Below are 27683 nucleotides of genomic sequence, written 5' to 3'. Positions count from 1 at the left end.
GACAAAGTGCAGAGAAGTGAGAACTCAAAATAAAAGTACAGAGATATTTATTATAAGAACTAGACGTTAGTTTTCCAAAGTTATTTTAAAAAAAATAAAAGCTGTAAAAAACCCCATCAAACTCTACCCTTACAATACGTACACCTTTCTGCATATATATCATACGTCAATAAAAAGCAGGAGGAAAACTTGGTCTAATTATTCACTTTTGGTGCAGATGCTTATTTCTCTAGCTAAATACTTGAATAACTAATGAACTGCGCTGCCACCTAGAACACTCAGTGTGGGTTTCTTTGCGCATGATAAACAGGATTAACCAAATTCTTGTACAAGAGTTTTAATATACCAGGCACTAGACTATTCTTTTGTTCAATTTAATAAACAAATTACAGCTTGAACATTTTCAAGCTTTCCTCCTTTCCTTGAACACTGTTTGTAACAGATGTTTACCTGGAAAAGATGCTAGTTGGGGATGTGCGGCTAAGGCTGTGGGTGTACCAAGTGTCCCCAAACCACCAAATTCTGAATGCCCTGAGCTGGCTGAATGTAGACCAAAGACTGGGTGGCTGACCATTGGGAAGGCACTCGACACTGTGGACAGGTTAAACGGTTGATCCCCAGCTGCTCTGAATAAATGTCCTGGGAGGGAAAAGAACACACTTAAAGTTGTACTATAAAAACAGATGAGAGTTATCTGATTTCAGCATTCATAAAATAGATAAAATTTTATAATTTCTTATTTATTAAATTTTCATCTTACATTTTTTCTTTTGCATTTCTACTCTTCAAACCCTACAGAATAAGATGTTCTACAACATGACAGTACTCCAGCAAATATAATTAAAATGAATGGTATAATCTTATTTACTTTGAATTTGAGAAATTATGTTTTAAGTAAATAATTTTTATTAGTTATAGTAGTTTGACCTGCAGAAATGAGTGAATTTTCTGTTAATAAATGCACATTAATATATTATTAAATTTTTTCACTCATAAGGAAAATAAAAACACCTTATTAACATAAGGTTCAAAACCAAAGAAATAAGTTCAGAATCTGTCACCAAGTCATTACTCAAATTATACAACTAGGCGAAGAGTGTCCAGTTTCCATGTGCCAGAAGTGAAGCCCGTTCTCTATCCAATACCTCTTAAGTGAAGAGAGCTGATACCAAAAAGGGATTATATTCTAGCCTAATAAAGCAAAGTATAATACATCACAAAGATTTAATGAATAAACTTCCTAAGATTATTTCTAAATGTATCCAAGGGTGTCTATCAATAAAAAAATCATTTTTTAAACTTTGTGATAGAAATATCACACTCGATTCAAATGTGAGACTTTTCAATCTCCACTCTTACCCTAAAGAGAATCTAGTAGTAAGTTTATAATCCCAGGTTGGAGAGTTATACAATCAAACACACGACCTGTTTTTCATACTTTGTAGAGATTTGGCAGGAAATCTGTTAATACTTGGAAACCTTCCTTTTACTTGCAGGAAATAATTAACTCTCCCTGGCTTGATACTATGAAAACAATATCAAATCCCACAGGCTATTTTAAGAATTTACTGTGTGAAAGGTATTGTACTCTGTGTTAAAATAAGAATAGGCTCTTACTATCTCCTGTTTATATCAGGAGTTGCATTTAATTAGTTTTAACACAATATGTTTGAAGTAAATTTAAAAATGTAAGTTAAAAATAAATACTTTTTATCTTTTAGTTATTAAAGATACCTCTCCTCTTTGTTTTTTTGATTCCCTTAAAACCAAGAGGAAGCCATCAAAAGGGTGCAATGTTCCCTGAGAGACTATATTCTTTACTGAAATAACACTATATTTTTATTGATGCAGTAAGATTTAAATAAATTGCATCAAGTCACAAGTATGTCTCGTATCAGCCTATAAGATAAAAAGTTATGATTTAGGGTTAAGGTTCCAGTATAACAAAGCAATCCAGACCTCACAGGAAAGGTTCTCCAAGTGTCTTTATGATGAAGGCCCACAAAGAAACCGTCGGAGGGGAGGACAAGAAAAGGACACAAACTCGGGTATCTTTTCTAACTCAGTCAATCTTTGTTTTTGTTCATCAAAGCATAAACAGAAAATTTGTGAATTTGATACTTCTGTGTAATCAGAGTTCTAGATTGTATTGAAGTTGAGTTAGAACAAAACAGGGAATGCCACTGGGAAAAAGGGTTACTCAAATGTCATTATCTTTAAGACCAGTGATATGCCTCAAGTGTGTGTGTTCAGCAAATTCTCAAAAAATCCAGCTAGAGTCTCTAAAAAGAAAAAAAAGGCCTATAACCAGTATTTAGTTTGACATGTGACTGCATATAAATTCCTCAGTGTGATCAGTTACATTTTCTTCTATATCAGTTTCTTGATAAGGAAGTTAAACTGAACATTTTAGTTTGGGGATTTCAGAATCATTTGTCATTTATATTTTACAAAATTAATAATTCTAAAATTATATTTGCTATATAGAGAGAGCAGTGGTTTAATACAAAAAAAACTGAAGAGTAAAGTCAAAGCTACACAAAATATAAAAATTCATAACAGACTGAAATTATAAAGGGTCAGAAACTCATAGAAATTCTTCTATAACAGCTAATGAATTGGTAGCAAGCAACACCCTTAGGTGTCTAGTTAAAACGTTAATTGTATTGTGAAGAAGTAAATGAGCTAAGCCTTGGAGACTCGTGGAGAGAAAATATGAGCAATATCTAAATGAAGTTGTCACTGTTGCAACAATAATTAAGAACTAGTCACACACAATTTGATAACAAAAATGTTCTTTTTTTAACACTTAAAAGAGAGATATCTAGAAGGAACTGAATAGGAAATTTGAATAAAATGTTTATTCACCATAGGTTCAAATGGAAAAAAAATAAGTATAGTCCTGTACACAGAATTATATCTATGGCTACAACATTATGAAGAGGCTACCTTACTCTATTTTATTATTCTTTCTTATAAAATTCATGGTGAAGACAGTTAAAGCATAGAAAGTACCCAAGACACAATGGAACCTACAGGGCTTATTCCTTATTGGTGAGAAAAGATTCACTTTTGTCTCTAAGATGAGGACACATAACAATTATAGTGATACCATCATTATGAAAAATACACATTAGAGACTTTCTCTGCTATATAGGGATAGAGCTGTAACACAGAAGGGAAATAATTTCATAATACATCTCACAATTTTTACTATATTTTGCCTTTACAGCAAGAATCTATAGTCAATGATAAAAAAAAATCTTTCTTATTAAAAGGCTCTGAAACATTATATGTAATTTTAATACTGTTTTTCTACCACCTTTTAAAAAAACACAGATACTAATTCCATGTAAAAATCTTCCATAATTATCATTATTTATTCACCAGGTTCAGTAATTCAGACATTTCATGAACATACCTATTACGTTTCAGGTGCTATGTTTAGTAATTGGCATATGAAGATGAATAAGGTATAATCCTTGACCTCAAGGGACACATGGTTTGACCATAATTTAAATGACTGTTTTTTACACCACAATGTATAAAACAAGTTAGTTAATATTTCAGTATTATAAACCAGTGCTGTCATATACAGGACTAAGTAATAGATCCCAAATACCTAAAAGAGTGTCTCATACATAATAGATACACAATAAATATCTGATGAATGAATCAATTCTCTACTCATTAATAGCAGAAGAGGCACATCCCTGGGACTGATTCCAACGGCCTTTAATCCAAACAGGAAGTTGTCATTTAGTAGTACCAGAGCAAAGCATATTATAACCTAGAAAACTTATTAGAGTTAATTTATCATCAAATTTTCAAGTCCTAGTCCTGCAATTTCATCTCTCCTTCCTTTCCTTTCTTCAATTGTTTCTTGAGCATATAGTTCTGTGCCAGGCACTTGCTGGAGATATAATGATAAAATGAAACAGATATGGCTCCTGCCATTTAAATGTGGAGGAATAGATAAATATGCAAAACACCACCAGATGCTAATTATAAATTGTGAAGAGTACTATGAATGAAACGATTAGGTGCAAAAACAGGTAACAGTGGAACAATGACTTGGACACTATGAACAAAGGAGACTTCTCTAAATGTCTGGGACATTTAATCTGAGATGAAGCATAAGAAAGAATCAGCTTAGGAAGACCTTGCAGAGGAAGAGCATGTTTGAGATCCTTAGCTGGGAAAGAATATCTGTATCTAAAGAAGTGAAAGGTCAGGGAGGCTAAAAGATAATAGAAGAGAGTGAGAACAGTACCACATAAATGTGAAGCAGACAGTGATTAGATCATGGAGGGTATATCAGGTTGAAAAGTAAAAAACACCCAATTCAAAATTAGCAGAAGGTGACTGTACTGGCTCACATAATGCAAAAGCTTTTGGAAAAGACTGATTGAAAGTTTACCAGAACCAAATTTCTCTTTCTTCCTTTGGCTCTTCATCCTCAGATAGGCCATTTCTCCCAGATTGTGGGAATAAAGGGTATCCCCTTCCTTACCAGTTCCAATAAAAATTCCAGAATGGAATCTCTTTGTCTTTGAATAGTCTGATTTGCATCTTGTGCCCATTCCTTAACCAATCACTATTGTCTGGGAAATAAAATGTTTGGATTGGCCAGATTGGGTCACATGCCGCCCATGGAGTCCTAGATGAAAAATTTTTAAAGAAAGTTCTTTGTTTTGGGGGGACAACTTCAGATAATGGTGAGGTAGTAGGTAAGTGGTTGCATGAATCACTCACAGAGGTAATGATAAAAACTGAATTTAAAACAACAAAACTAAAGATACGGGAAGACCTCCAAAAGTAGAGAAAAGCCAGGGGAAAGTTTAATCTGGAAAAATGGTAATGAGAAGGGGTAAAAACTATGACTTTGTAGTGTTTTGGTCTGATAATGCTGCCTACATCTCACAACTATAACCACAGAAAACGGTGGAAGAAGAAAAAGCAGGCTTATCAACTAGAAGTGCTAGAGGTCAGAATCCAGGACTGAGGAAACATCAGAAAATTTAAAGGGGAAATCCTGGCAGTGAGCAAATCACAAAAATCACAAAAAGAATGAGACCCAAATTCAGAGCTTAACCCACCCAAATGGCTAGCTATAAGCACACCGTGCATGAATGGGGAAGGACTCCAGGGGCATGGCAAATAGCCAGCAGGGAACATAGGGAAATCCGCTCTTGAAAGAGAAGGCTACAGACAGCAGATCTGCTGAGTTTGATGTATTTCTTAAATGAATGAATTCCTTCACCATGATTGGCTTAGACAGCAGAAAGCCTGAAGTGTCAGAGTGCAGAGTCAAAGCTGGCAGGGCAGCTGGAAATTAGAGGGTAATCTTAGCAGCAAGGAAACCACAGAGGGAAGGAGACTCATCCCTGCCTAAGTTCTTGGCTGACCCAACAATTTTCACAGGCACAAAGGAGACCCACAGGAGGCCAGTCTAAAAAAGCTGCAGTGAGAAGCGAAAACAGAGTATAGATTATCATCAGTATGTTTTTGACCACAGTGTAACTAAAATGGGCATCAATAAAAAAATTTAAATGCTAAATTACTGACTTCTAAACAACCCATCAAAGAATTCACAAAGGAAAATAATATTTTCACTAGAATGATAATGAAATGAAAACATATCAAAAATTGTGGTATACAGACATAACAGTATTTAGAAGGGAAATTTTTAGCATTAAATGGATATATGAGAAAAAGAGAAAGGTCTTAAATAAATTACCTAAGCTTTCCCTTTAAGAAATTAGGAAAAAAGAAGAAATCACACCCACAGAAAAACAGAAGGAAATAATAAAGGGCCAATATCAATGAAACAGAAAATTGAGAAAAATCAATGAAACCAGAAGCCAATTTGCCAAAAAGATCAATACAACTGATAAATCTCTAGTCACAAGGAAAAAAAGAAAAAAGGCACAAATTATTAATATCAACAATGGAAGAGAAGACATCACTACTAATCCTGCAGACATTTAAAGGAAAAGGTACTATTTGTAACAACTTTATGTCCGTTTATTCAATGACTTAGAGAAAACGGATAAATTCCTTGAAAGACATCAACTGCCAAGGCTAACTCAAGAAGAAAAAGATAACCTGAATAGTTTAAAATTTATATTTAAAAAGATGGACTCATGGTTTAATATCTTACAACAACAATTAAAAACACACCTTTGAAGCCCAGATGACTTCCTGGGGGAGTCTACCACACATTTAGGGAAGAAATAAGCCAATTCTATATAAACATTTTTCAAAAAAGGTTTGCAAGAAGGACGTCAATCTGCCAAAAGGTTAAGTGAGATGAGGACAGGCGTGACTTTGGTGTGGGTTAGAATATACATGAAAGACGAGAAAGGGGAAAGCATATGCAACTATATCTTTTGAGAAGTTTGGCTATAAAACAAGGCAGAAAATAGGGCAAAAGCTAGAGAGCATTTGAGGTGAAAAAAGGTATTGTATTGTGTTTTAGAATGGAAGATACTAAGAACATGGTTTTATACTGATGGATATGATCCAGTAAATGGAGAAAAATTAGTGATACTATATAGAAAGAATAAAGTCCTTGAAAAGTCTTTAAAAAGGAAACAATAGAGATTTGCTATTGTCTGTGACAAATAAGAGCTCTATTGTCTTGAGTTAAGCATTTATTCTATTTGGTTTAATTTATATTGCTACATAGAATGGTTATCAAATGATATATATAGTAAATATATATGAACTATTAGATGCACTAATGTAATACTATTTTTCTGAAGAAAAGAACTGTTAAAATTGAAATAAAGCTCATATATATGTATCAGAAGTTTATTACAATACACAAGTGGGGAGATATGGTGGGGGGCTATCACCAGTTGAGCTCAAAGGGTAGATAATTGACTCACTTAACATTTGTTCCACCCTTCTTTTAGTGTACCTTCCAGTGATGTAGAAGCTGGACAGTTAAAAACTACATTTACCAGTTCTTCTTGCAGCCAGGATTCCGTATATAATTTAGATTCCGCCAATCAGATGCATTTGGAAAGAAAAACTAAGTTAAGCTGGCAGACTGGTAGTACATGAAGCATCCCTTTAGGTGGTACAGATCAAGCAGGCAGCACAGAACAGCCCTGGAGCGAGTTATGTCAGTGGCTACTGATCACTGGATTACAGCTGAAGTGGTACGATCCATGGAGCCATCAGTTGGAACAGTGGCATCCTGATCGAACCAGAGGCAGTTTCACTAAGCAGACCAATTCAACAGTAATGCTCTGAAATCATTCATGGGGGCCAGGGGCCAGCTCCTCAATAATTTTCTAAGTGCCTAATTCCCTGTATTAAATCACTTTCTGCTAAAACATCTTTACTAATTTATGTTATTTCTAGTTGAACTGCCTGATAGGTCCCAAACCAAGAGGATAATTCATGGTGTCACAACTGGCCTGATACCTGATAACCATATACTTTTCAAGGTAATACTAAATGAGAGGTAAGTGAAAGCTTAAAAATAATATGCATAACCTTAGAGGTAAAGGAGGATTTCTTAAGGCAAAAAGCATAACCATAACTTTAAAAATTGATAAATCTGACTACGCTAAAATTGGAAGTTCTAGTCATCAGAAGACAATGTAGAATAAAAAAAAGGCACCAAAGACTGAGGAAAGATATTACCCACAAACGTAACTGAAAATAGATCAGCATCGAAAATATAAAAAGAACTCATAAACCCACTAAGAAAAATACATACAATCCAATACATATATGCACCAAAGCCCTAAACACACACCTCAACAAAGGAAATCCAAACTTATAAAAAGGCACCTTAATGAAACACTACTTCATATTCATTATTGACAAAAATCAAAAAGTCTGACAATGACAAGTGTTAGCATGGATGATAGGGATCAAAATTGTGATACATAGCCAGTGGAAAAATAAACTAGTACTACTGGTAACGTTGAAGACATCTTCAGAAAAGTATGCTTATATGCATTAGGGCCCATGTATAATGGTGGTTGTAACATTGTTTGTAACTGGCAAAAGTTGGAAACAATTCAAATATCCATCACCAATAGTGTGGATATAAAAATGGATGCATATTCCATTCAAATGCAACAAGCAAAAAGATAAATGAGCCTTTTAACCTTTAAAAGTTATTTTTTTCCTCCACATTTCTCATTACATCACTCCTCACCCAGCTGTCCAAGCCCATGCCATGGCTTCAATCTCCCTCTCAACACCGCCTTACCCAAATTCAGTCATTATATTCCATAAGAATCTACTCACTAAATATTTCTGGAGTCTTGTTTCTTTCTCCACCTCCAATAACTCCTTAGTCTGGGCCCTCATCATTTCTCACCCAGCTAAGTATAAGTACCCCCCTAAAAGTCTTGTTTGTCTCTAGTCCCATTCCCATTGCAAACTGGTGCACTATGTGGTGCTAGAGCTATAAATTTCAAAGTGCTGTGATCATATAAATCCCTGCACTTGGATGACATACAAATAAAAATAATGCTTATAACTTACTAGGCACCTACTATATGTGAGGCATTATCTCATTTATTCTTATAATGCTGCAAAATGGGTGTTGTTACATCTGTTTTATAGATGAGGCAACCGAAGCTCAGAAAGGGGTAATTTACCCAAATTCACATGGCTAATAAGTGAACAAGCCAAGACTCAAATTTCAGGGCTTTACAATGAAAAGTACTTGCTCTTAATCAACGCATTATTCTGCCTAAATTCCTACGCATGGCATAAGAAGTTATACATGACATAACCTTAGCCTACTCCCCAGGTAGACCTGTCCTCTGTCCCTCTGTTCCACTTAGCCATAGCAGATATTACCTCTCCATTTCTTCTTTTTCCTCTAATAACTTCTATTTTATTCAGAACAGCAATGTGTTCACAGAAAAAGTATTTTTCCTGGCCTCTCCTGAAGCACAGTTCTGACAAAAGAGATGTAAGTGGGAAACTCTGGATGGTGTTTCTGAGAAAGTTCTTTAAAAGGGGTCAAAGTAAGCTGGCCACTTTTGCTGCTGCATCCCCCTTCCCCCACTTCCTTGCTGGAAAACAGTGCCGTAGGTGAATCAGCCCTCTTACAGCCATGAGATACGCACATGAGCATCAAAGTCCCCACTTCAAAGAAGGAATTTAGAATTAGGAGTTCAGGTATGTGATGGCATAACCCACACAGCACCGCCTATCTATGGGCTGGTGTGTTTATATTTTCCTATTCATAGTTAACCACTATCGTAACTGACACATACCCTCAGTTGTGGCCTCACTGATCAACTTGTGTAGAGGTAGGTGGCTTGCAATTATAAGATACGTACGTAAATCAATCTCTTTAAGAAGAAAAGCAGGGATACTCCAGCTTTAACTAGAGAAGTTTCAAACAATGTACCTGTTTTATATATTCGGCAATTTTACAAGCTTTTGTTTGAAGGAATCTACCTTTAAAAAAATGGATTGAAAACCACTGGTCTATGGCATAGCTTAACTACAACTGCAATTTCCCAACTTCTATCTTTGTATTAGGTCAAATGACCGCAATTCTTAAGCAAATCCACTCTGTAAAGTTTAATTATGCAACTAGACTTAAATACCACTACCTTGGCTTTCACCCAGAGCCAATATGTGCAACAGTCTGAATGTCTGTGAAACTGGCAAGTAAGATATTGTGCATCACTTGCCCTTTCACACAAAGGTTCTGGAAGCATATTCCCTATACCACTCAGGGCCAGGGGAAAAAAGTTCACTTTTTCCTGAGGAACTGATATGCTTACTAGCACTAGTATGTAAGCCATGTATCCCCTTATGTTCTCCTTTTCTTCTTAGCAGCTAGTTTGTTAAGTTTTTTTGTTCAATATTGGTGGCTTTCTTTAGCTAACACCTTTTTAGAGCCTACTTTTCAATCTGTCGTTAACTGTTTTGTTTACTATACTAATACATTTATTGAAAGCTGTCCCAAATTATTTTTTAGAAGTAGGGAAGTTGCTTTTTAATCATACTTTAAAGAGAAAAGAAATATTGTATTTCTTATATTTTGATAAGACCAACAAAACACATATATGCAGATGGCCTTAGATTAATTAATCTTTTTTTCAATATTTTCACTGATTTTTAGAGAGAGAGGAAGGGAGAGGGAGGGAGGGAAACATGGATGTGAGAACAAAAAGTCAATGGGCTGTGATCAGCTGCCTCCTACATGCCTCCTACTGGGGATGGAACCCACAATCGGGTTATGTGCCCTGACCGGGAATCGAGCCAGCATCCATGGGACAACACCCAACCAACTGAGCCACACCAACCAGAGAAGATTAATTAATCTTTATTGCAGGGTTATTTTTTATCCAAGTTACTGTAATAAAAATGAAAGGTGTTTTGTGAAAGGCAGTTCTTCAAGGTCCCTACATGTTATTATTGGTGGGTATGCCAAGAATGCAAGGCCTTGACTACTCTTCAACCAAGCCATTTCTCAGGACTGCATTTGCAGTGGTCAACCTTGAAGGATGAGGTAACATCCTCCAGAAAAAGGGTTTTTTTTCATTTACAATAAAAGCAGTGGATTCCTCAAGCTCAGTATTCCTAAGCTGTGACACAAACCCATAGCATGTATAAGATCCAAGTGGGCTGCTCTGTGTCACCGCTGAGGGATTTGGGAGGAATGGGAAACCAATGCCAACATGATGCTCATGCTATTTGCTGTGCCATAAATAATAAAATCTCTGACCCAGGAGACTCATGTCTTCTGTCATATCCATAATAGTAACGGGATAACTTGTAGGTAGGTATAATCTCAAATCCTAACAAGGTATTGATTCAAAAGAAATTAATCATTCAAAGTTTGAAAGCTGGTTTGAATGACATCCTTTGTAACTCAGTGGAATTCCTATAGACATATCATTAATGAAGATGACAGAAAATGGTCAATTAAAATTACTGTTTAAAAAACCAGAATGTCTTCCAAGGGACCATTAAAAAACTGTTGAAGTTTTGACATTTTAAAGATGAAAATTCTGTTTGTTGTCTCTATATATCAGGCAAAAAAAAATTGAAGAGATTCAAATTGTTTAAGATAAAGAGGCCAAGTCTATTATCACTCTATGATTTTATTTTAAAGTGGAGAGAATTATCAGACAATGAACAGGCCCAAAGTATTTTATCAAACAAGACAGGAAAATGTGATAAACTGAGTTTGCAGGACAACTAAGCATTCTCTTTTTTTAAAAATTCTCTTAAGTAAATTATGTGCTGGAAGTTAAGATCAGGCTTGACTTTAAACATAATCTACAATACTATGAAAGTTATACACTAAAAGTCATTTTCCTAGAGAGTGAACAACCTTGTGATCTCGGTATTCAAGGTATATATTTCTTGGTATTTAGAGTGATATATTTCTGAACATAGAAATAAAAACTATATGTCATTCAATGAAAGAACCAACATAAAAACTCTGTAACCTTTTAAATTGGCAAATAAATGATAAAAATTTATTCCTTTCTAGACAAGGAAAGTTCTAATGTTACTCAGCAACTTAGCTACCCTCTCTCTTCCGCAATTCCCAACTATCACTAACGGAAAAATAGTGCCCTAATTTGACTAATCAGAATCACAAGCAACTCAAGTGTCACTCATTCAAAAACTAAGTGAGAAATAGGCGACAGCAAAGTGTCCAGAAAACTCAAGGCTCTGTATTCAAACATACTATTGAAGCCTTCAACATAAAAAAGGACATTTCTATAGAAACATGAAAGACTAATTCAGAAGAATAGTTATAAGAAGCAGAAAAGAAAAATTACAAAAGTACAACCGTCCAATCATTTAGACAAAGTAACTTGAGTTAAATGCCAACTGTGGCATCACCTTTTTTTGAACACACATCATCAAAGGCACTCATCATTTATATATATAGCTATCATTTTATATATAAGGGAAGTGTGGATGAAGTTGTTAAATGTTAACCAAGATTGTACAGGGTGCAGGAGAACAGAGATTTCATTTATTTATTTTAATGTAATGCTATTTTATTTTCGTTATTTTGTAATCACCTACGAGTATTTTAGAAAATTACTCTGGTAAAACAATGACAAAATGACATCCTTCTTGTTCTTGTTCCATTGATTAGATCAAAATAATTAAACAAATATATATTTGGCAAATTGCTAGGGTTAGCAAACATTCCATATTTATGCATTTTACTTACCCAAAATTACAAATCTAATCTTGAAAAAGTGAATTACCATTTAGTTCTACTGCTTATAAAGATATGAAATAATCTATAAAATTAAAAATATTTAAGATTAAAAACCTTCCTATTGATAAAGGAATGAATGAATTAATCAAGTTCAGGTATTTTTAAAAAAAGGCTGTATTGCCATGGCAGGGTGGCTCTGTTGGTTGAGTGTTGTCCCATGTACTGAGAGGTCACTGGTTCGATTCCTGGTCAGGGCACATATCCAGGTTGTGGGTTCCATCCCCAGTAGGGGTGCATATGGGAGGCAACCAATTGATGTTTCTCCACACTGCTATTTCTCTCTCTCTTTCTCTCCCTTCCTCTCTAATATATATATATATTTTAAAGGATGTATTCTATCAAACCTGTGCTTGGGCAATAAATGATTTTGGATGCTAATTAAAAACAATTCCTACATAATTAATGAAAATTAGGGATATTTTCACTTCTGAAATAAAGGTCTTTTTTTAAGCAATATAAACTTTGTTCATGTTTAAGAGAAACTTGCCATACTTAAAACTTCTAAAATACTTTCCTTCAAGTGAATGACCTGCCTTTAGTGTATGCCTGTGAACTGAGATAGTTGGAGTTTGGTAAAGGTCATGTCAAATACTGGAAGCAAATTTAGGGCAAAGTGTTCACAGCACTGGTACCTACTCTTATCACCAAGGCCTCCTTTGTATTTCTTCACTCCCCTCATAGGCCTATTGTTTTAGAAAGACTTTGCATGTACTAATTTATTTATTGAAATGGTGACATTAATATGAAACTCACAAAGAGAGCTTCCCATAAGCATGTAACACATGGAATAACCAGTGCGACCGGAGAGCCTGATAGAATTCAGAAAAAGCAAGACTAGGTGTTTAACCTCACCATTGTTCAACAGGTCAATGGAGGCATTGAGAACAATGTATTCAGAGTTGAATAAAACACTGGGAACCAAATCAGTACACGAATGGCATTCTAAAATTAAGTTAATAAGGATACTCACCACATGGGTTGACTGCAGAGCTAAGCGAAGCAGCTCCAGTGGAAAGGCCGCCTTTTGAAACCGATGAAGCCACAGAAGGTATAGAAGATGAAGTTGGTACAGTAGAGGAGGCTGTTGAGGATGGTAACCGTTCTCCAGACTCCATATCTTTGAGAGGAAGAAAAGTGTTAATTCTCAATACTACTGGAATTATTCAAAACAGTTAAACATACTTAAAATAAGTCAAACACTTAGGCATAGTTTTTAAAGATATGAAGTAAGTTTAGAACACATGTTCTTCAGAAAGATAAAATGTGGAACAAATAAAACAAATATAATTTAAAAATACCAATTTATGAAATAATTTTAATGTTAAGAATACCAAATCCTCTTCTAATAGACTTGCAGAGTTTCTTTATATAAAAAAATTAATAGTGCTGTGAATATAGCAATTCTACACAAAGAGGTGTTGCTACCACCTTAGGAAAAGTAACATAATCAGCTTCTTATCCTTCCTATATCACCTCGTTACTTATTCACTCACAGTGTAATACCCATATTGGCTCAATAAAACAAGAAAATACCACCGCATCTGAATGGACTGTAACCCTGCGGTTTTAAATCCAGATAGAAATATGCTTGTTGGTCTTAAGAATCCAAGAACCTGACCTGGTAACCCCCAATACAGTGAGCCCCTCCCCCCAAAAGACAAATTACATTATAGTTTTTACTAGAGTCAGGTGTGAACTATGGTCTCAAAATGGCCTTCATATCACTGGTTTATAATGACTGACCCACTTCTAAGCATCTTTATTAATTTGCTTAGCTATTTTGGGTACACTTTTACATTGGTTTTATTGTAATAGTTTATGGTGATATAAAAAAAATCCAGAATAGAAATGGGTGAAGAGGGTCAAAGGTACAAATTTCCAGTTATAATTTAGATTAAGTGATGGGGATGTAATGTATAGCACTGTGACTATTGTTAATATTACTGTACTATATATTTGAAAGTTGCTAAGAAAGTAGATCTTAAAAGTTCTCATTACAAGGAAATAAATTATAGGTATGTGTGGTAATAGATGTTAACTGGGCTTGACGTGATGATTATTTCTCAATATATACAAATATTGAATCATCATATTGTGCACCTCATATAATGTTACATTGTCAATTATACTTCAATAAAATGTTTTTTAATCTGGATTAGGTTACGATCATTTTAATACTCTCTGCATACACTGATCCCGCAGTTAAGCAAGGCAATCGTGAAGTTCACAGTTGCTTTAAGTTTAAGGAGTACACAATTTATGGGAAGAAACAAAAAAAGATACTGTTCACCTATAAACTTATAATCAACCACAAGTAAACTTTCATCATTTAAATAATCTAACCATAAAAAGATTTCTGTAGGGAATTCTGTAGCCAATTCACATAATTACTATATATTTTCTAAGAAAAATAATTTGATTTCATTTTTAAATATTGACCAATTAAAATAATGCAGGGTTGATGTTTAAATATTGATTGAATCCATATGATATTTACATGATTTTTCTCATAAGATAAATACATATGGTAACGATAATCTCAGGCTGAAGAATAGCATCATTAGTAAGACCATTTCAATGAGTTTCCCAGTCATATACAATTTTAAAACTTCATACTCTGGCACTGCTATCAATCCTCTCCATAGGTGATGGCACTGCTGCAATGAGTGTGGGCTTAATCTTACAGAACTTTTCTTACTGCTTATCAGCATTCATCATGGAAAGGCACAGTCAGTACTGATGGTTATATGGAACTAATGCTAAAGGGCAGGTTTTGGGTCATCAAACAGTAACTAATGAGCTTTGTAGGTGAAGTCTTTAAGAACTATTTTCACCAACGTCCCATTTCACCAAACATTAAAACAATGTGGATTCTTTATCGAGATAGATTTTACATAAAAAGACTTTTTAAAAATTTATAGCTGGTAACCTCATTGTCCAAAAATTCAAAAATTTGTTATTTAAATATATTATTTAAAAATAATAAACTGTGGTTTTTTAAAATTGCCTTTGCATTGCACAGCAAAAGTAACTTGGTAATGTAATATAGATAAGCATTTTAGCTGAGTACTTGGCATATAAGAGCTAAAAAATAATAGTCACTACTTTTTTATAGGCAAGTTATAAACTCTAGGTATATTTCTTTCTGTTGATATAACTTGATTCAAGACAAAAGTAAGGAAAATCCAGAAGGCAAAATGAACAGTCTCTACGTATTGCTCATTGAAGATTACTTTTCCTAGAAATATTTATTAAAAATATACATACATTTGGATCTTGCAATCTTTTGAGGATCTATTCTGTAGAAATAAAGTACCAGTAAGGTCTTTATTATAACAGTGTCTAAAAATAAAATAAAATTTAAACCTGACAATAAGAAAAAGTGGAACTAGAACTAGTAGTATAAGGAATGGGGGCCTCTTTTAGTTTCAGTAAAAGTGTAATTTTCTCTTTTATTCTTGGTTCATTTTGTTCATTTAAGTGGGAAGGGTCTTAGCTTTTTTAAAAAAAATTCATATGCAACCATTTTCCTTAGAAGTTCTACTATATATGTTATTCATATATTATTTTATTCCAACTATTTTGATCTTATATATATTTTGGTCAGTATAATCTCTTAGGTGGCTGAGTAGTCTCCTTGTATGTGAAGTTCTCTTTTTAAAACTGGCTCTAAGTTTTAAATTTTTTTTCATGTTTTAATAGCCATTTCTTACTGCTAGTAACCCCAAATTTGGTCAGTTACTCCATGTTCACCTTATACATATCCTTTCCATTAAAAAAAAACCACCAACAAATCTACTCTAGCCTTTGTTACTCTGGAATGAAGATTGTTTATGCTTAAATTAACAAGGATTTGCCTTTCAAATTTTTCTTTTTGAGCTAAATATTATTGAATTCACATTTCATTTACTATTGTGCCCTGCTAAATAAAGCACAAGCATAGCACTGGAAGGAACCCTAGTCAATCTAATTGCGAAAGAGCCACAGAACAACCACTGGTTTACCATATTGTAAGAAGTTTTAAAATACATATGCACCGAGGGATGCTAAAAGCAGTAGCTAAAAGTATGAGGAGAAACAAGATATTTGCATAGAATCAAAGTATCATATCTAAAATATTTACTAATTAAAAAGGGCAAAAGAGAACTTCACAGTGCAGAAACTATATAACCTGTAATACAACAAGTTAACATCATGTGTCCACTGATGCTCTCAGAAGGGCATATCCCGTCTGTGGCATTCTTTCCAATCACACAGAACTTCAGTCAAAGCAGGAGAAAATACCCAACAAATCCAAATTGAGAAAACTGACTAGTACTCATGGAATGTCAAGATCTTGAAAGAAAAAGAAAGACTGCAGAACTACAACGGGTTGAAGGTTTAAGGAGATAAAACAACTGAATGTGATGTGGGATCCTAGCTTGGATTTGGGAACAGAAAAAGGATATTAATGGAAAAACTAAGGGAATTCACGGAAGGTCTATCTACAGTTTGGGTAATAGTACTGTACCAATGTTAATTTTCTGATTTTTATAACTTTGATAAATGTACCACAATTATATAAATTATTAAAATTAGGGGAAGCTGGGTAAAAATATGTGTGTATGCTCTGTATTTGTTTTGTAACTGTTTTATTAAATTTAAATTATTTCAAAATAAAAAGTAAAAAAATCCAAAAACACAAAGTCTCACACACAGTAAACACTCAAAAAATACATATGTATTGGGGTGGAAGAGTGTAAACCTAAACGTGAAAGCAATGAAGATACAGATTGCGTTTGAAAATATGTGTTATTTGGGTTCCAAAGCCATGTCTGGAGCTTATTAGCTATGATCTTGTATAAATTATATAACTTCAGAGAACTTTCCATTTCTTCATGAGTACTATGAAGATGTAGTTGAAAGGGTTAAAGGAGATAATGCAGGTAAAGTGCTGAGTACCTAGCACTCAGTTAACTGTCAGCTATTGGTTTTAATAAGTGAACGTCTGGTCTGTGTGTATAATGAGCCATGAGCATGTGTGGCAGTAAAAGAAACCTTAAGGTATTTTTAGATTATTCACTTCAAGTAAATATTTCAAAGTTGGATCTATTTATAGATTATGTATATGTTTGGCATGTTATCATATTTTTTACCCAGATAAATTTTGTGTTAAAAATAAATGCCTTACAACTGTATAAGTACCAATGGTAGCATGTTTTACTGCGAAACTTTCAAAATAAGCTGGAACACAAATATAAATAAAACCAATACATTCATTTTCAGTTGAAAAAACAATTACTCTATGATCAAATGAGTTATTCATTATTGAAGCATACTACATAAAAATTAGTAAAACCCACTTATTCAGATTATTTAATCAAACTGTGTTCATTAAAATAAAAACAGTTCAGGTATCCAAAAACCATTAATTCCCAGATTTCTGTTATGGCCAGAGCATCCGGATCTGATACTTGCACTCTTGTGATAGCCTCTCATTCTGAGGCTATGTGTTAATGAAATACCTAGATGAAATATCACTTTCTTCTAGGTTGCAAATCACCACTAACTAACTGAGTCTTTCTGGCCAAAAACAGCCCATATACCACAAGATCAAAAGGAACAAAATATAATAATATGACTCCCCTCTGACCACACACTCATCTATGGAAGAATATCAACTAGTAGGTACATCTTTTAGTTTAGGCTATTTATGAGAGTATATTTTCTAATGTATAACTTCAGAATAATTTATTTGCAAAGTCAACTGGATAGGATAAAGATTACTACAACTAAAAATTAACATACAGCACTACACTAGAAAATAAATCGGCTAATGTGAACAAGAAAAAAACATTCAGAAGATGATGAAGGGGGATTATAAGTGATTTAATTCATCATAGATCTTTCCCATGTTCTAAAGCCGTAGTTGGCAACCAGGGGTGACTTTCCACTAGGAAACATTTGGCAATGTCTGGTGACATTTTTGATTGCTACAATGGACAGGGTACTATTGGCACTGTGCAGATAAGGGTCCAGGGATGCTGCTAAGCTAAAAATGCACAGGACCCCCGCCCCAAAACACCTGGCCCAGAATGTTAGTAGTGCTAAGGTTGACAAAATTCTGATTTAAAGTATCAAAAACTGCATTACTTGGAATTCAGTTAACCAAAACTTTGATAAGTAGTAACTCTATATAATTATTATAATAAAATGATTCAAGCTGATTTAGTATCACTGCAATATAACGAGAAAATTGTATTCAACCTATCTTTTATGTCAGCATTCCTCTACAATCTATTATTTTTATACTTTGTCCTAATTGTTTAAATCTGATAATGTATGATATACAGTTAATACCTATTGTAATGCTCACTCACGCTGTGTAACATCAATTTACTGCATTTTACTAAGATGATATCTACCTATAACAGACAAAAATCACAATTACCACAAACAACTGCTTCCCTGCCAGATAATTTTCTATACTCCAAAAAGATTCAATGATCAGTTGTTAATAATAATACTGCTCGAATTCATGCATATCAAATGTTCTTTTTTGTGTAATCAGAGTTTATGAAGACTGACATCTGCTAAATGTAAGCCTGAACAGGTGCAGATAAAGAAGGGCAAGGCGTGTTGGCTAAGAAATAGAAACGTGGTCAGCTGGCCCATGTTTCAGTTGCATGATTCCTTCACTATTGAAAATATAGCTATAGAATAGAGGGAAAATTCAGAAAGTAAGCATAAAAACAGGCTAAGATATTTCTCCTGGAAGTTTTCTTAAAGAGTGTCTTTATCTTTGTTAATAACACCAACAGTTCCCCGTGAGAGTTCAAAGCACACAAGAAGAGCTGGTGGACCCTTACTTTTCCTTACAATGAAACCTCAAGTGAAAAACAATGATTAGGAAGAATATCAGTCACAACACCGCTTCTTTTGGTTTAACACGACCACTAACAACAGAGATTTACAAGTCCATTACTTCTTAAAAGTCCTGACAAAGGCCTTTATGCAACTATTTCTTTAGATAATTTCCAGGCAACTGAACACTTGGACAAATAATACTTCGAGGTATTAAGAAGCAAAACAAAACCAAAAAACCAAGCAACAACCAAAGTTATTCTGTTAACAGATTTTGAGAAATAGGAGATGATGAGGCACAAATAGCTTATTAAACAACAAAATTCTTCTCCAAGTTAGTATGATTGAAGGGAAATGATTCTTTTTATATAATTTATATTTGCATACATTTTCAGAAATAGTTATTTCAAGTCAGTAATATAGTACATTGTGGTTTAAAATCTGAACATGTAAAATTGATCGATTTCCTTTGTTGCTTGGTAATTTCTTTTATCCTCACGTGAGGATATTTTCCCGTTGCTTTTGAGAGAGAGAGAAAGAGAGAGAGAGAGAGAGAGGGAGGGAGGGAGGGAGAGAGAGAGGGAGGGAGGGAGGGAGGGAGAGAGAGAGAAACACTGATGTGAGAGCGACACACTGCCCAGCTGCCTCCCACAGGCACCCGGGGGCCAGGATCGAGCCCCAGGCTGAGGCGCGGGCCCTTGGCGGGAATCAAGCCTCGGAGGACCCTTCAGTCTACGGGCTGACGCTCTAACCACTCAGCAAGCTGGCCAGGGCGCTGCTTGATCAATTTTAACCACCTCTGTAAGCAATCAAAAAATTATGTCGCCCCCCCAAAAATCAGGTGCTCTGTTGCAGCCTGTGATCTGGAGCAAGGCTTAGACACCTCTAAATACTAGTTTCCTTCTCTGAAAAATGATAGAGTTGAATTAAACTGGCCTTCAAGTAACTTAGTTTTATCAAGCTGGTGATTAACAAAACACTTCACATTACATTAAAATATTTAACAATTTGATTCTATCTTTTCCTTTTCCTCCTTTCCACTGCCTTAGTTCTACCTCTAAATGTGTATCATACTGAATTACAGATTTCTGTTAAATCTTTTAAAGATTTACTGTCGTCGCATTTATACCTCAAGAGACTTTATGATGAGAAAATTATCCAAGAGTAAAGCACTGATTTCATACTGCTCAGTAAATATCTATTCAGGGAGAATTCTTTTCCATCCAAAGCATTAAGTATTCTCCTGCAATGAGCTATCTGTGAGGAAAAGGTTATCCTAAAGATGTAAGAAAAGCTATAAAAGAATATTAAAGGAAGATTTGAGCAGGATTTAACATGTATGAATCAACTAAAGCATAGGTAGAACCTACAGATTTAAATATTGACTAGAATTAGATTTTTCTAATAAGGATACAACGATCAGAAGGATAAATAGAGAGACAACGTCTGGTTAATTGATCCCTCCACCTACAAACGCAAGGGGTCCCAAAGAACCAGCAGAAAGACCACACAACGAAATTTCTGAGACACTTCTGGATCGTAACTAAGGCCAATGAATAACAGAAAGCAGGGTGACACTTACTCTGTAAGATCCCCCATTCAAGAGAGGATGCCAAGAACTGCATCTGCTGAACTAGGGTAAAATCTCCCTTTCAACAGGGAAAAGGCAGAGCTTCCCTAACAGGGAAAGCAAGGCACTTCTTAAGGAGCAAAATGAGGGTAAGCGCTTGTGAATACCACGCAGAAAATATTTTTGTCCTGGTCACTGTAACGCTAGGTTTGTCTTCCTAATAGTATCACTCTCCTGTTCAAAAGTCTTCAATTTACCCAAGAAATATATTTATACCTATGGGTAAAGATATATGGAAAGGATACTTATGAAACATTAATTGCAAAAGACTTTTAAAAACAAAATATTACATCAGTAAGAAACTGTTAAATTGTGGTACCTTTCTTAAAAGAATGAGGTAGGTGTGTACTAGGTAGTCTGTTAAAAAAGTAAAGTGAGAGAGTAAAATAGCAAGATCTTATGTGTAATAAAGAAAAAAAGGAGACATAATCTTATGTCTGTATGCTCAGAATATTTCTGGAAAAGTATATACGAAACTGATAACTGTGTTTACTTCTACATAAAGTGGAGAATTGAAATCTAGGAGAGGGAAATTCTTTTTCACTATATATCTTCCACCACTTGAATGATTTGCCATGTGCAAGTATCACTAACAGTTAAATAAATTATTTGAAAAAGAAAGATTTCTAATGTGTGTATACCGGTACCGTAGTAAAATCCATGCTATTTGCCTATAGTTCATTAAAGTGAGAGTGGCTGTACAAAATTCTCAGGAATCCTCTAGGGCTCAGAGTTATGCTATTAACTTTCCAGTCTGCGTAAGAAGTCTGGGACATAATAGCTGGTCACTTGTTATGCCACCTAATGCCAGAGTCTTCTCCTCTGCATGCTCAGCTAAATAAGGATAGATCAAAGTTCTTTCGCCACATGCTACAAATGACACCAATTATACCATTTATGGAAACATCACATGTTCAGCCTTTCAGAAGTCATTTATTAAATCATGAAGCACGCTAGGTGTTTGGGATATAACGAGTAAGTCAATTAGGTTAAGTAGTCTGCCTCAAGGGTTTATAGTCTAGTAGGTTGGAGCAATGATGGAAACCTGATCAAAGCTGAGCTAAGCAGATGCTTGCTTGCAAGACGTTGAGCTAAGTGACATGGTGGTATAAGGTATTGGAGGTTGGTATATATCCAGGAATTGGGGTGGCCTTTGGGGGGCCATATATGTAGATGAGCAGAGAAGTAGGAAATAGTTATATAAGCAATGGGAGGATATCTCAATTATTCTTTACTTTTTTAATGATTAGGAATATCTATATTAAAAGTTACACATTTTCTCATACTCAGAAAAATATAAAAACATTTCATGTAAAAAAGTGAAATGCTGAAAATAAATTGCCACCTTCGATTCAAATTCTAAGTACACAGTTATAATTGTTTTATAATACTCAAAATTATATAATTTTAGTTATTTTCTAATGACTACATTTATGACTGAACTACACTTAAAATTTTAATATCTATAGACTCCAAATAGTAGTATCTCCTATTGCAGTAAAGTAGGAGAACCACAGATGAGTGTCCAAAACTATACATAAAATTCAATCAACGAAGAACCATTTTTAAAAAAATTAATACTGAAGTTAGACAATGAGAAATTTGAGAATTCTGATGGTATCAAGAAAAATACTTATTACATATGAAGCACTTATTCTCTCTCTGCCTCCTGTATTGAAATAGCTGGTCTATTACTAATTTAGTAACAACTATTATTGATCATCTACTACAAAATTATATAATGGCTTAGTTGTTAGATTATAAAGATAAATAAGTCACAGCCTTTGCCTTATAAAAGTTCATCTAATAATTTTCATTTAAAAATGTTCTCAACATTTTTCATTTTGTATAATTCTCATCATAAGTTAACCCAAGTTTAAATTACTACAGAATTTTATTTTTCTAGTAAGTAGAAATGTATGTGCTCTCTCTACTAAATTCAGAAAATACTTTTAAAACACAGGAGAAATATTTTTTTAAATCCACCTCCTCACATACCATATATAATGTCTAAGTTTCAAACCGGTCTTGTTATTGTTGTTTTCTCTTAATTTTAAGAAAACTGAAGACTTTTTCCCCCCAACTCCCCCCATCGTTAGGGCCAGATGATAGAAGAAATAGTGGGAAAAAGAGCTAGGGGGATAAGAGGAGTGGGGAGGGAGAGATTTTGGAGAGAAACAGCATCACTGAGAGACTAGAGTACCAGAAAGAAAACCGATCCTTGTTTTGAAGTAATTTTTAAATGGTGACAGTTTTCATGAAAGTAAAATTCCACCCTTCACCCCCATCCAGGAGATAGTCAAGCCCACTGTGCTGACTCAAGCTTCCTCATAGACCATCTAATTTTCCAGACAGGACTTCCTGCTACTGAGGCAATCCTTGACCCTCAACAGTGGGCCACATGATCCTACTGCCGCGGTCAAAGCTGTCTGAGCCAGGCATGACCCAGGACACAATGGCTGGCCAGCAATCTAGCACATGTATCTGCTGCCTCTAAAAGATACTATGATCTAATCAAATTCTGACATAGACATTTTAACTAATAGAAACTAAGGGGAACTTGTTGCTAAGTGGGAGGTCATAAAGGCTGTGGTCCTAAGAATATCAAAGCTGAAAAAAGTGGGCTGGAAAAAAATGTTGGAAGAGCAAATGTACAGAGAAGCTGAGAGGTTCTGAGCAGGAGAAGATGAGAGTGTGGCCAATCTCAGGTTCTCTTCCTTAGACGTGCCTTTTCAATTTTTTATATTCCCTGAGACTTCTTGCAAGCCTTTCAAATATCTATCCCTTTAATTGAGTTTTAGTGGGTTACTGTTTCCTGCACTGAAAGAGAATGGCAGTAAACTTCCTAACAAATGTCATGTTTAATCTTTTTTCTTCTCCTCTTTGTTTGTGCTATTTACACCACTGAGCCATATTCTGTTTTTCCCTTTTAACAACCAAATATAGGCCCAAGAGTCACTTCATCAATAAAACTGTATCTGTCTAATATTAGGCCACAACTTCCCATCTTTGAACCATAAAAGCACTTTAGCTTCTACCCAGAAAGCTGCTAATCACATTGACTTTTTACTGCTCTGTGTTTATGAGTTCACTGTATCATTCAGCATATAGCCAGTATGTCTATTGAGTCTTAGTTTCTAAATGAGTAAAATAGGATTAATTACACTTACTTCAAAAAGCCATTGTAAAAAGAGTGCATAGTACACTTCATGCTAGGTGTTTTGTCTTTACGTGGTTGGCCAGAATTCAGAAGAAAATCTCTTTAATTTCTTCAAATTAAATATACAAGAGTGGGAAAACAGCTCATTGAAAGTCAACACAGTTTCTTTCATAAGTTAATGTGAGCAAAGGTAAGTTAAAAATGTCAATAGCCTTTTCACTTCGAAGCATACTGCTTTCACAGGTAAACCTCAATAAGATGTTCAAGAAATACATTAGAATATCCCCTGTCAACCTGCCTTTCAAAGAGTGTTACCATTAGTTTAACTGTAGATAGTAGGATAATTGAAAGCTTTGTTTTAGATTAACAGTGACAGTTTCAGTTTAGTTTTTAGATAACCAAAATAGTAAAACTGTTTTTTCCTGAGATGTTAACATAATTTTATAACTTCCATTACTCAAAAAATTAATTTTGTTCAGACTATAACTTCCTTTTTTAGTAATTTAGAAACCAAGTCTTCTCCTTTATTACATCCACAATCTCCAAAAATTCCCAAAGTTACAATAATGCTCTCTACCATTCTCTTCACTATAAAATTAGTCAAATTATTTACTCACATCCTTTCAAATATGCCTCTTCCACTTTCCTCCTGACTTATTATTTTCTGAATTGCATATAATCTGTACATGTCTTACTGTACTGACAGGCTCAAATATTAATATAATACTCCTAATTTTTACTTGGCAGATTCAAGGCCCTCCATAACACTGCTTAGAGAGAATTTAACTGCCTACCCTCATAATACAAATCCCTAAGCACACTCCCAAATGTGTCTTAACATGATCTGGGCTAAATACATGAAAACAATTAACAGTTAAATACAGTGACATAACTGTGAGCCAGTTTTTAAAGTATTTCTATAAAGTAAAACAAAGTATGTATCAACTCAATAATAAAATCATTCTAAAAATGAGTATTGAGATAATAAAGAAAATTTTAATATTCTCTATAAATAGCTTACTGATTACTAAAATACATGTAGTCTAAAGATAGAGCCATATATACCTATTAGAACTATAAAACTGTCTGTACTTTAAATGCCCATCTAAATATTCCACTTCAAATATTCCTAAGTTAAGAATATTTGGATCCCTCAAAGGCTAGACATAGTATTACTATATGACCTAGCAAATCTTTTCCTGAGTAAGGAGAAATGAAAACATATGTCCTCTCAAAAACTTGTACACAGATGTGAAGATAATCCAAATGACTCTCAGCTGATAAGTAAAATGTGGTATATCCATACAATGAAATATTATTTGTCAATAAAAAGAAATGAAGCATTGATTCATGCTCCAACACTGAAGAACCTTGAAAACATTATGCTAAATGGAGAAGTCTGTCACAAATGACCACATACTGCATAATTCATTTATAGTAAATGTCCAGAAAAGGCAAATCTATAGAGACAGAAAGATTAGTGGTTGCCTTTGGCTGTGGAAAGGTAGGAGAAAAATGGGTACTGTTAATGGGTACTGGGGATTTGAGGGGGATTAGGGAAATACAGTGGTGCCTTGGCTTTCGAACGTCTCCGTTGAGGAACATTTCGGTTTACTAAAGCCGCAAACCCGCAAGGAAATGCTTCGGTTGTCAAACACGCCCCGCGGCTTCTGCTGAGGGCGAGACCCCGAGGCCCAGCTGTGGGCTGTGGATCCCTCGGTTTTCCAGCGTTTCAGAGCTCGAAGGGTCTCCCAAACGGGTGACATTCGGAAACCGAGGCACCGCTGTATTTAACTGACAGAGATAATGGTTGCACAATTCTGTGAATATACTAAACACTGAATTGTATACTTTAAGTGGGCGAATTGTATGGTATGTGAATTCTATATGTTTATAAAGCTGTCATATGTAAACAACAAAAAAAGAATATTTGGATCTTGTGTTGATAAAATGTTATTTGATTTAATCCATTCTCAATTGAAATTCTGAAGTCAGTATCCTCAATTCTAGCCTCCACATCCAAGACTAAATGTAGAGTGTCCCTAGTGTGGTCTTTCACCTGTCACTTAAACGCTCTCAGGCACACACTCACACGCGCACACACACACGTTAAACTTGCTAAAGCTGTATTAATTCAGTTTGGGAACGAACAGGTTTATCGAACATTATAAATTCCTAAGTACTTACCAGACTTGTTCCACAGCTCCATTCTAATTATAATAGAGGGATTTAACACAGATAAATAAGCCTGAGATTCTAAACCACACCAACTATTCACTCTCTTCTGCTGGTTCTGCTTTCTAAATATCTTTTCTCTATTTGTACCGTCATCTTAGCATAATCCTACATTAGTTCTTACTGGAAATACAGCAACAGCCTTCTAAGGGATCTCTCTGCTTCTCTTTTTCTCCAGTCCTCCTCACACAGCCACAGTAATCCTACTTTTCTAAAATGGTAATCCTTTTAATATAAAAGTCTGTCCCTGCCACTCCCCTACTTAAATCTCTCAGAATCTCTACATCACAGGTATAGCAAAACCCCAGGTCCTCATTTGGCATAGAAACCTCTTCTAACTGAGGCCTCTGACTTCCTCATTGGTCTCACTCTCTTCCCAAACTGCTAGCCATTCCTCAGCATACTATGGTCTCCCCTGCATTCATGCCAAGTATTTAGTACGTGATGTTCAATCTCCCTCAATGGCCTTCTCTTATACCCTGCCAAATTCCTAGGCATGTTCGAGGTCTCACCTCATGCATTACCTACTCTGGGGAACCATTCTGACTCACTGACAAGGTCTTAGGTACTCCTTTCTTGTTGTTCTTGTATATCCTTAATTAAAGCACATAAAATAGTATGCTACGTAGCAAGTTTCTATTTTCATACCTGGCTTTCTATCACACTGTGAGATCCTTAAGAAGCAGGGACTATTGCTTGTCATCTTTAGAGGTTTATAACCTAGACTACAAGATCTTAATAAAAGGCTTTGAATGAAAATGCATGATAATCATAAAAATTTATATGGAACTTGAACTGCTTATCAATTTTCAATTTCTGAAGTGGAAAAATGTTGGCCAATGAGATCTACACATTTCCTTTAATCTATCACTCCAAATTCAAAGACAAGTATTAAGAATCTGTAAGAGGCACATGCACGTGTCAATCACAAGTTTAGTTCAGAATGCTCCACTCTCATATCACGTTGCCTTCTCCATGAGGCCCTTCCTGCCTGCATTATTTAAAAATCATCACCACATCACCAACACCATTTCTCCCTTAGATCATCTAAATTACTATATATTTATTTTTCTTATTTATTGTCTAACTTTCCCACAAAACTGTTGATTAATATATCTATTTTGTTCACTACAGTATCTTCAGAAACCTAAAACAGTCCTGGCACAAAGAATGTGCTCAATGAATACTTATTGAATGAATGAATGAATGAATGGCCATCCAAGAGGATTAACAATTTGAGGAATTCTTTAATTCCAAAAAATCATTGACCTGAGAAAGTAAATCAGAAAACCTCTTGAAAAAGTTTCTACAAATTAGTCAAGTAAACCAAATAAAATAAACCAATGTCTCTACTTTGCTTCAACTTTTTCTAAATATACTATAAACTTGATAATTAAAGCAAAAGCATCACACTTGATTAGTACATTTATCCTATCATGCAGTAGTAAGCCTGACTTATAAAGCACACAATACAGATTCTTCTGTTGACGCTAAGCCCTCTTCTCATTTTAACAAACTGTTGAAACCTAAAGATTTAACTTGCCATTTAAGTTATCTATTTGTGCCAT

The 27683-nt window shown here is 34.7% G+C and overlaps 1 protein-coding gene across 10 annotated transcripts in view; it reads right to left on the bottom strand.

Annotated features, from left to right (window-relative positions):
- The window catches only part of LOC107541990 (bromodomain adjacent to zinc finger domain protein 2B), a 294279-nt gene that overhangs the window by 163156 nt on the left and 103440 nt on the right, over positions 1-27683 (bottom strand). For 8 of the 10 annotated variants that reach the window (XM_016220936.2, XM_087819826.1, XM_087819830.1 and 5 more), the window contains 2 exons: positions 13218-13364; positions 451-639 (listed from right to left, as the gene is read on the bottom strand). In XM_016220936.2, coding sequence (XP_016076422.2) covers positions 451-639; positions 13218-13362 — 334 coding nt within the window. In that variant the 5' untranslated portion in view covers positions 13363-13364. The remainder of the gene's footprint in view (positions 1-450; positions 640-13217; positions 13365-27683) is intronic. The other 2 variants (XM_087819827.1, XM_087819829.1) reach the window with 1 other exon arrangement.

Source organism: Miniopterus natalensis, chromosome 8 (assembly GCF_054644295.1).
Source record: "Miniopterus natalensis isolate mMinNat1 chromosome 8, mMinNat1.hap1, whole genome shotgun sequence".
In the NCBI taxonomy this organism is placed as follows: domain Eukaryota; kingdom Metazoa; phylum Chordata; class Mammalia; order Chiroptera; family Miniopteridae; genus Miniopterus; species Miniopterus natalensis.
This window is presented reverse-complemented; position numbering and strand designations above follow the sequence as displayed.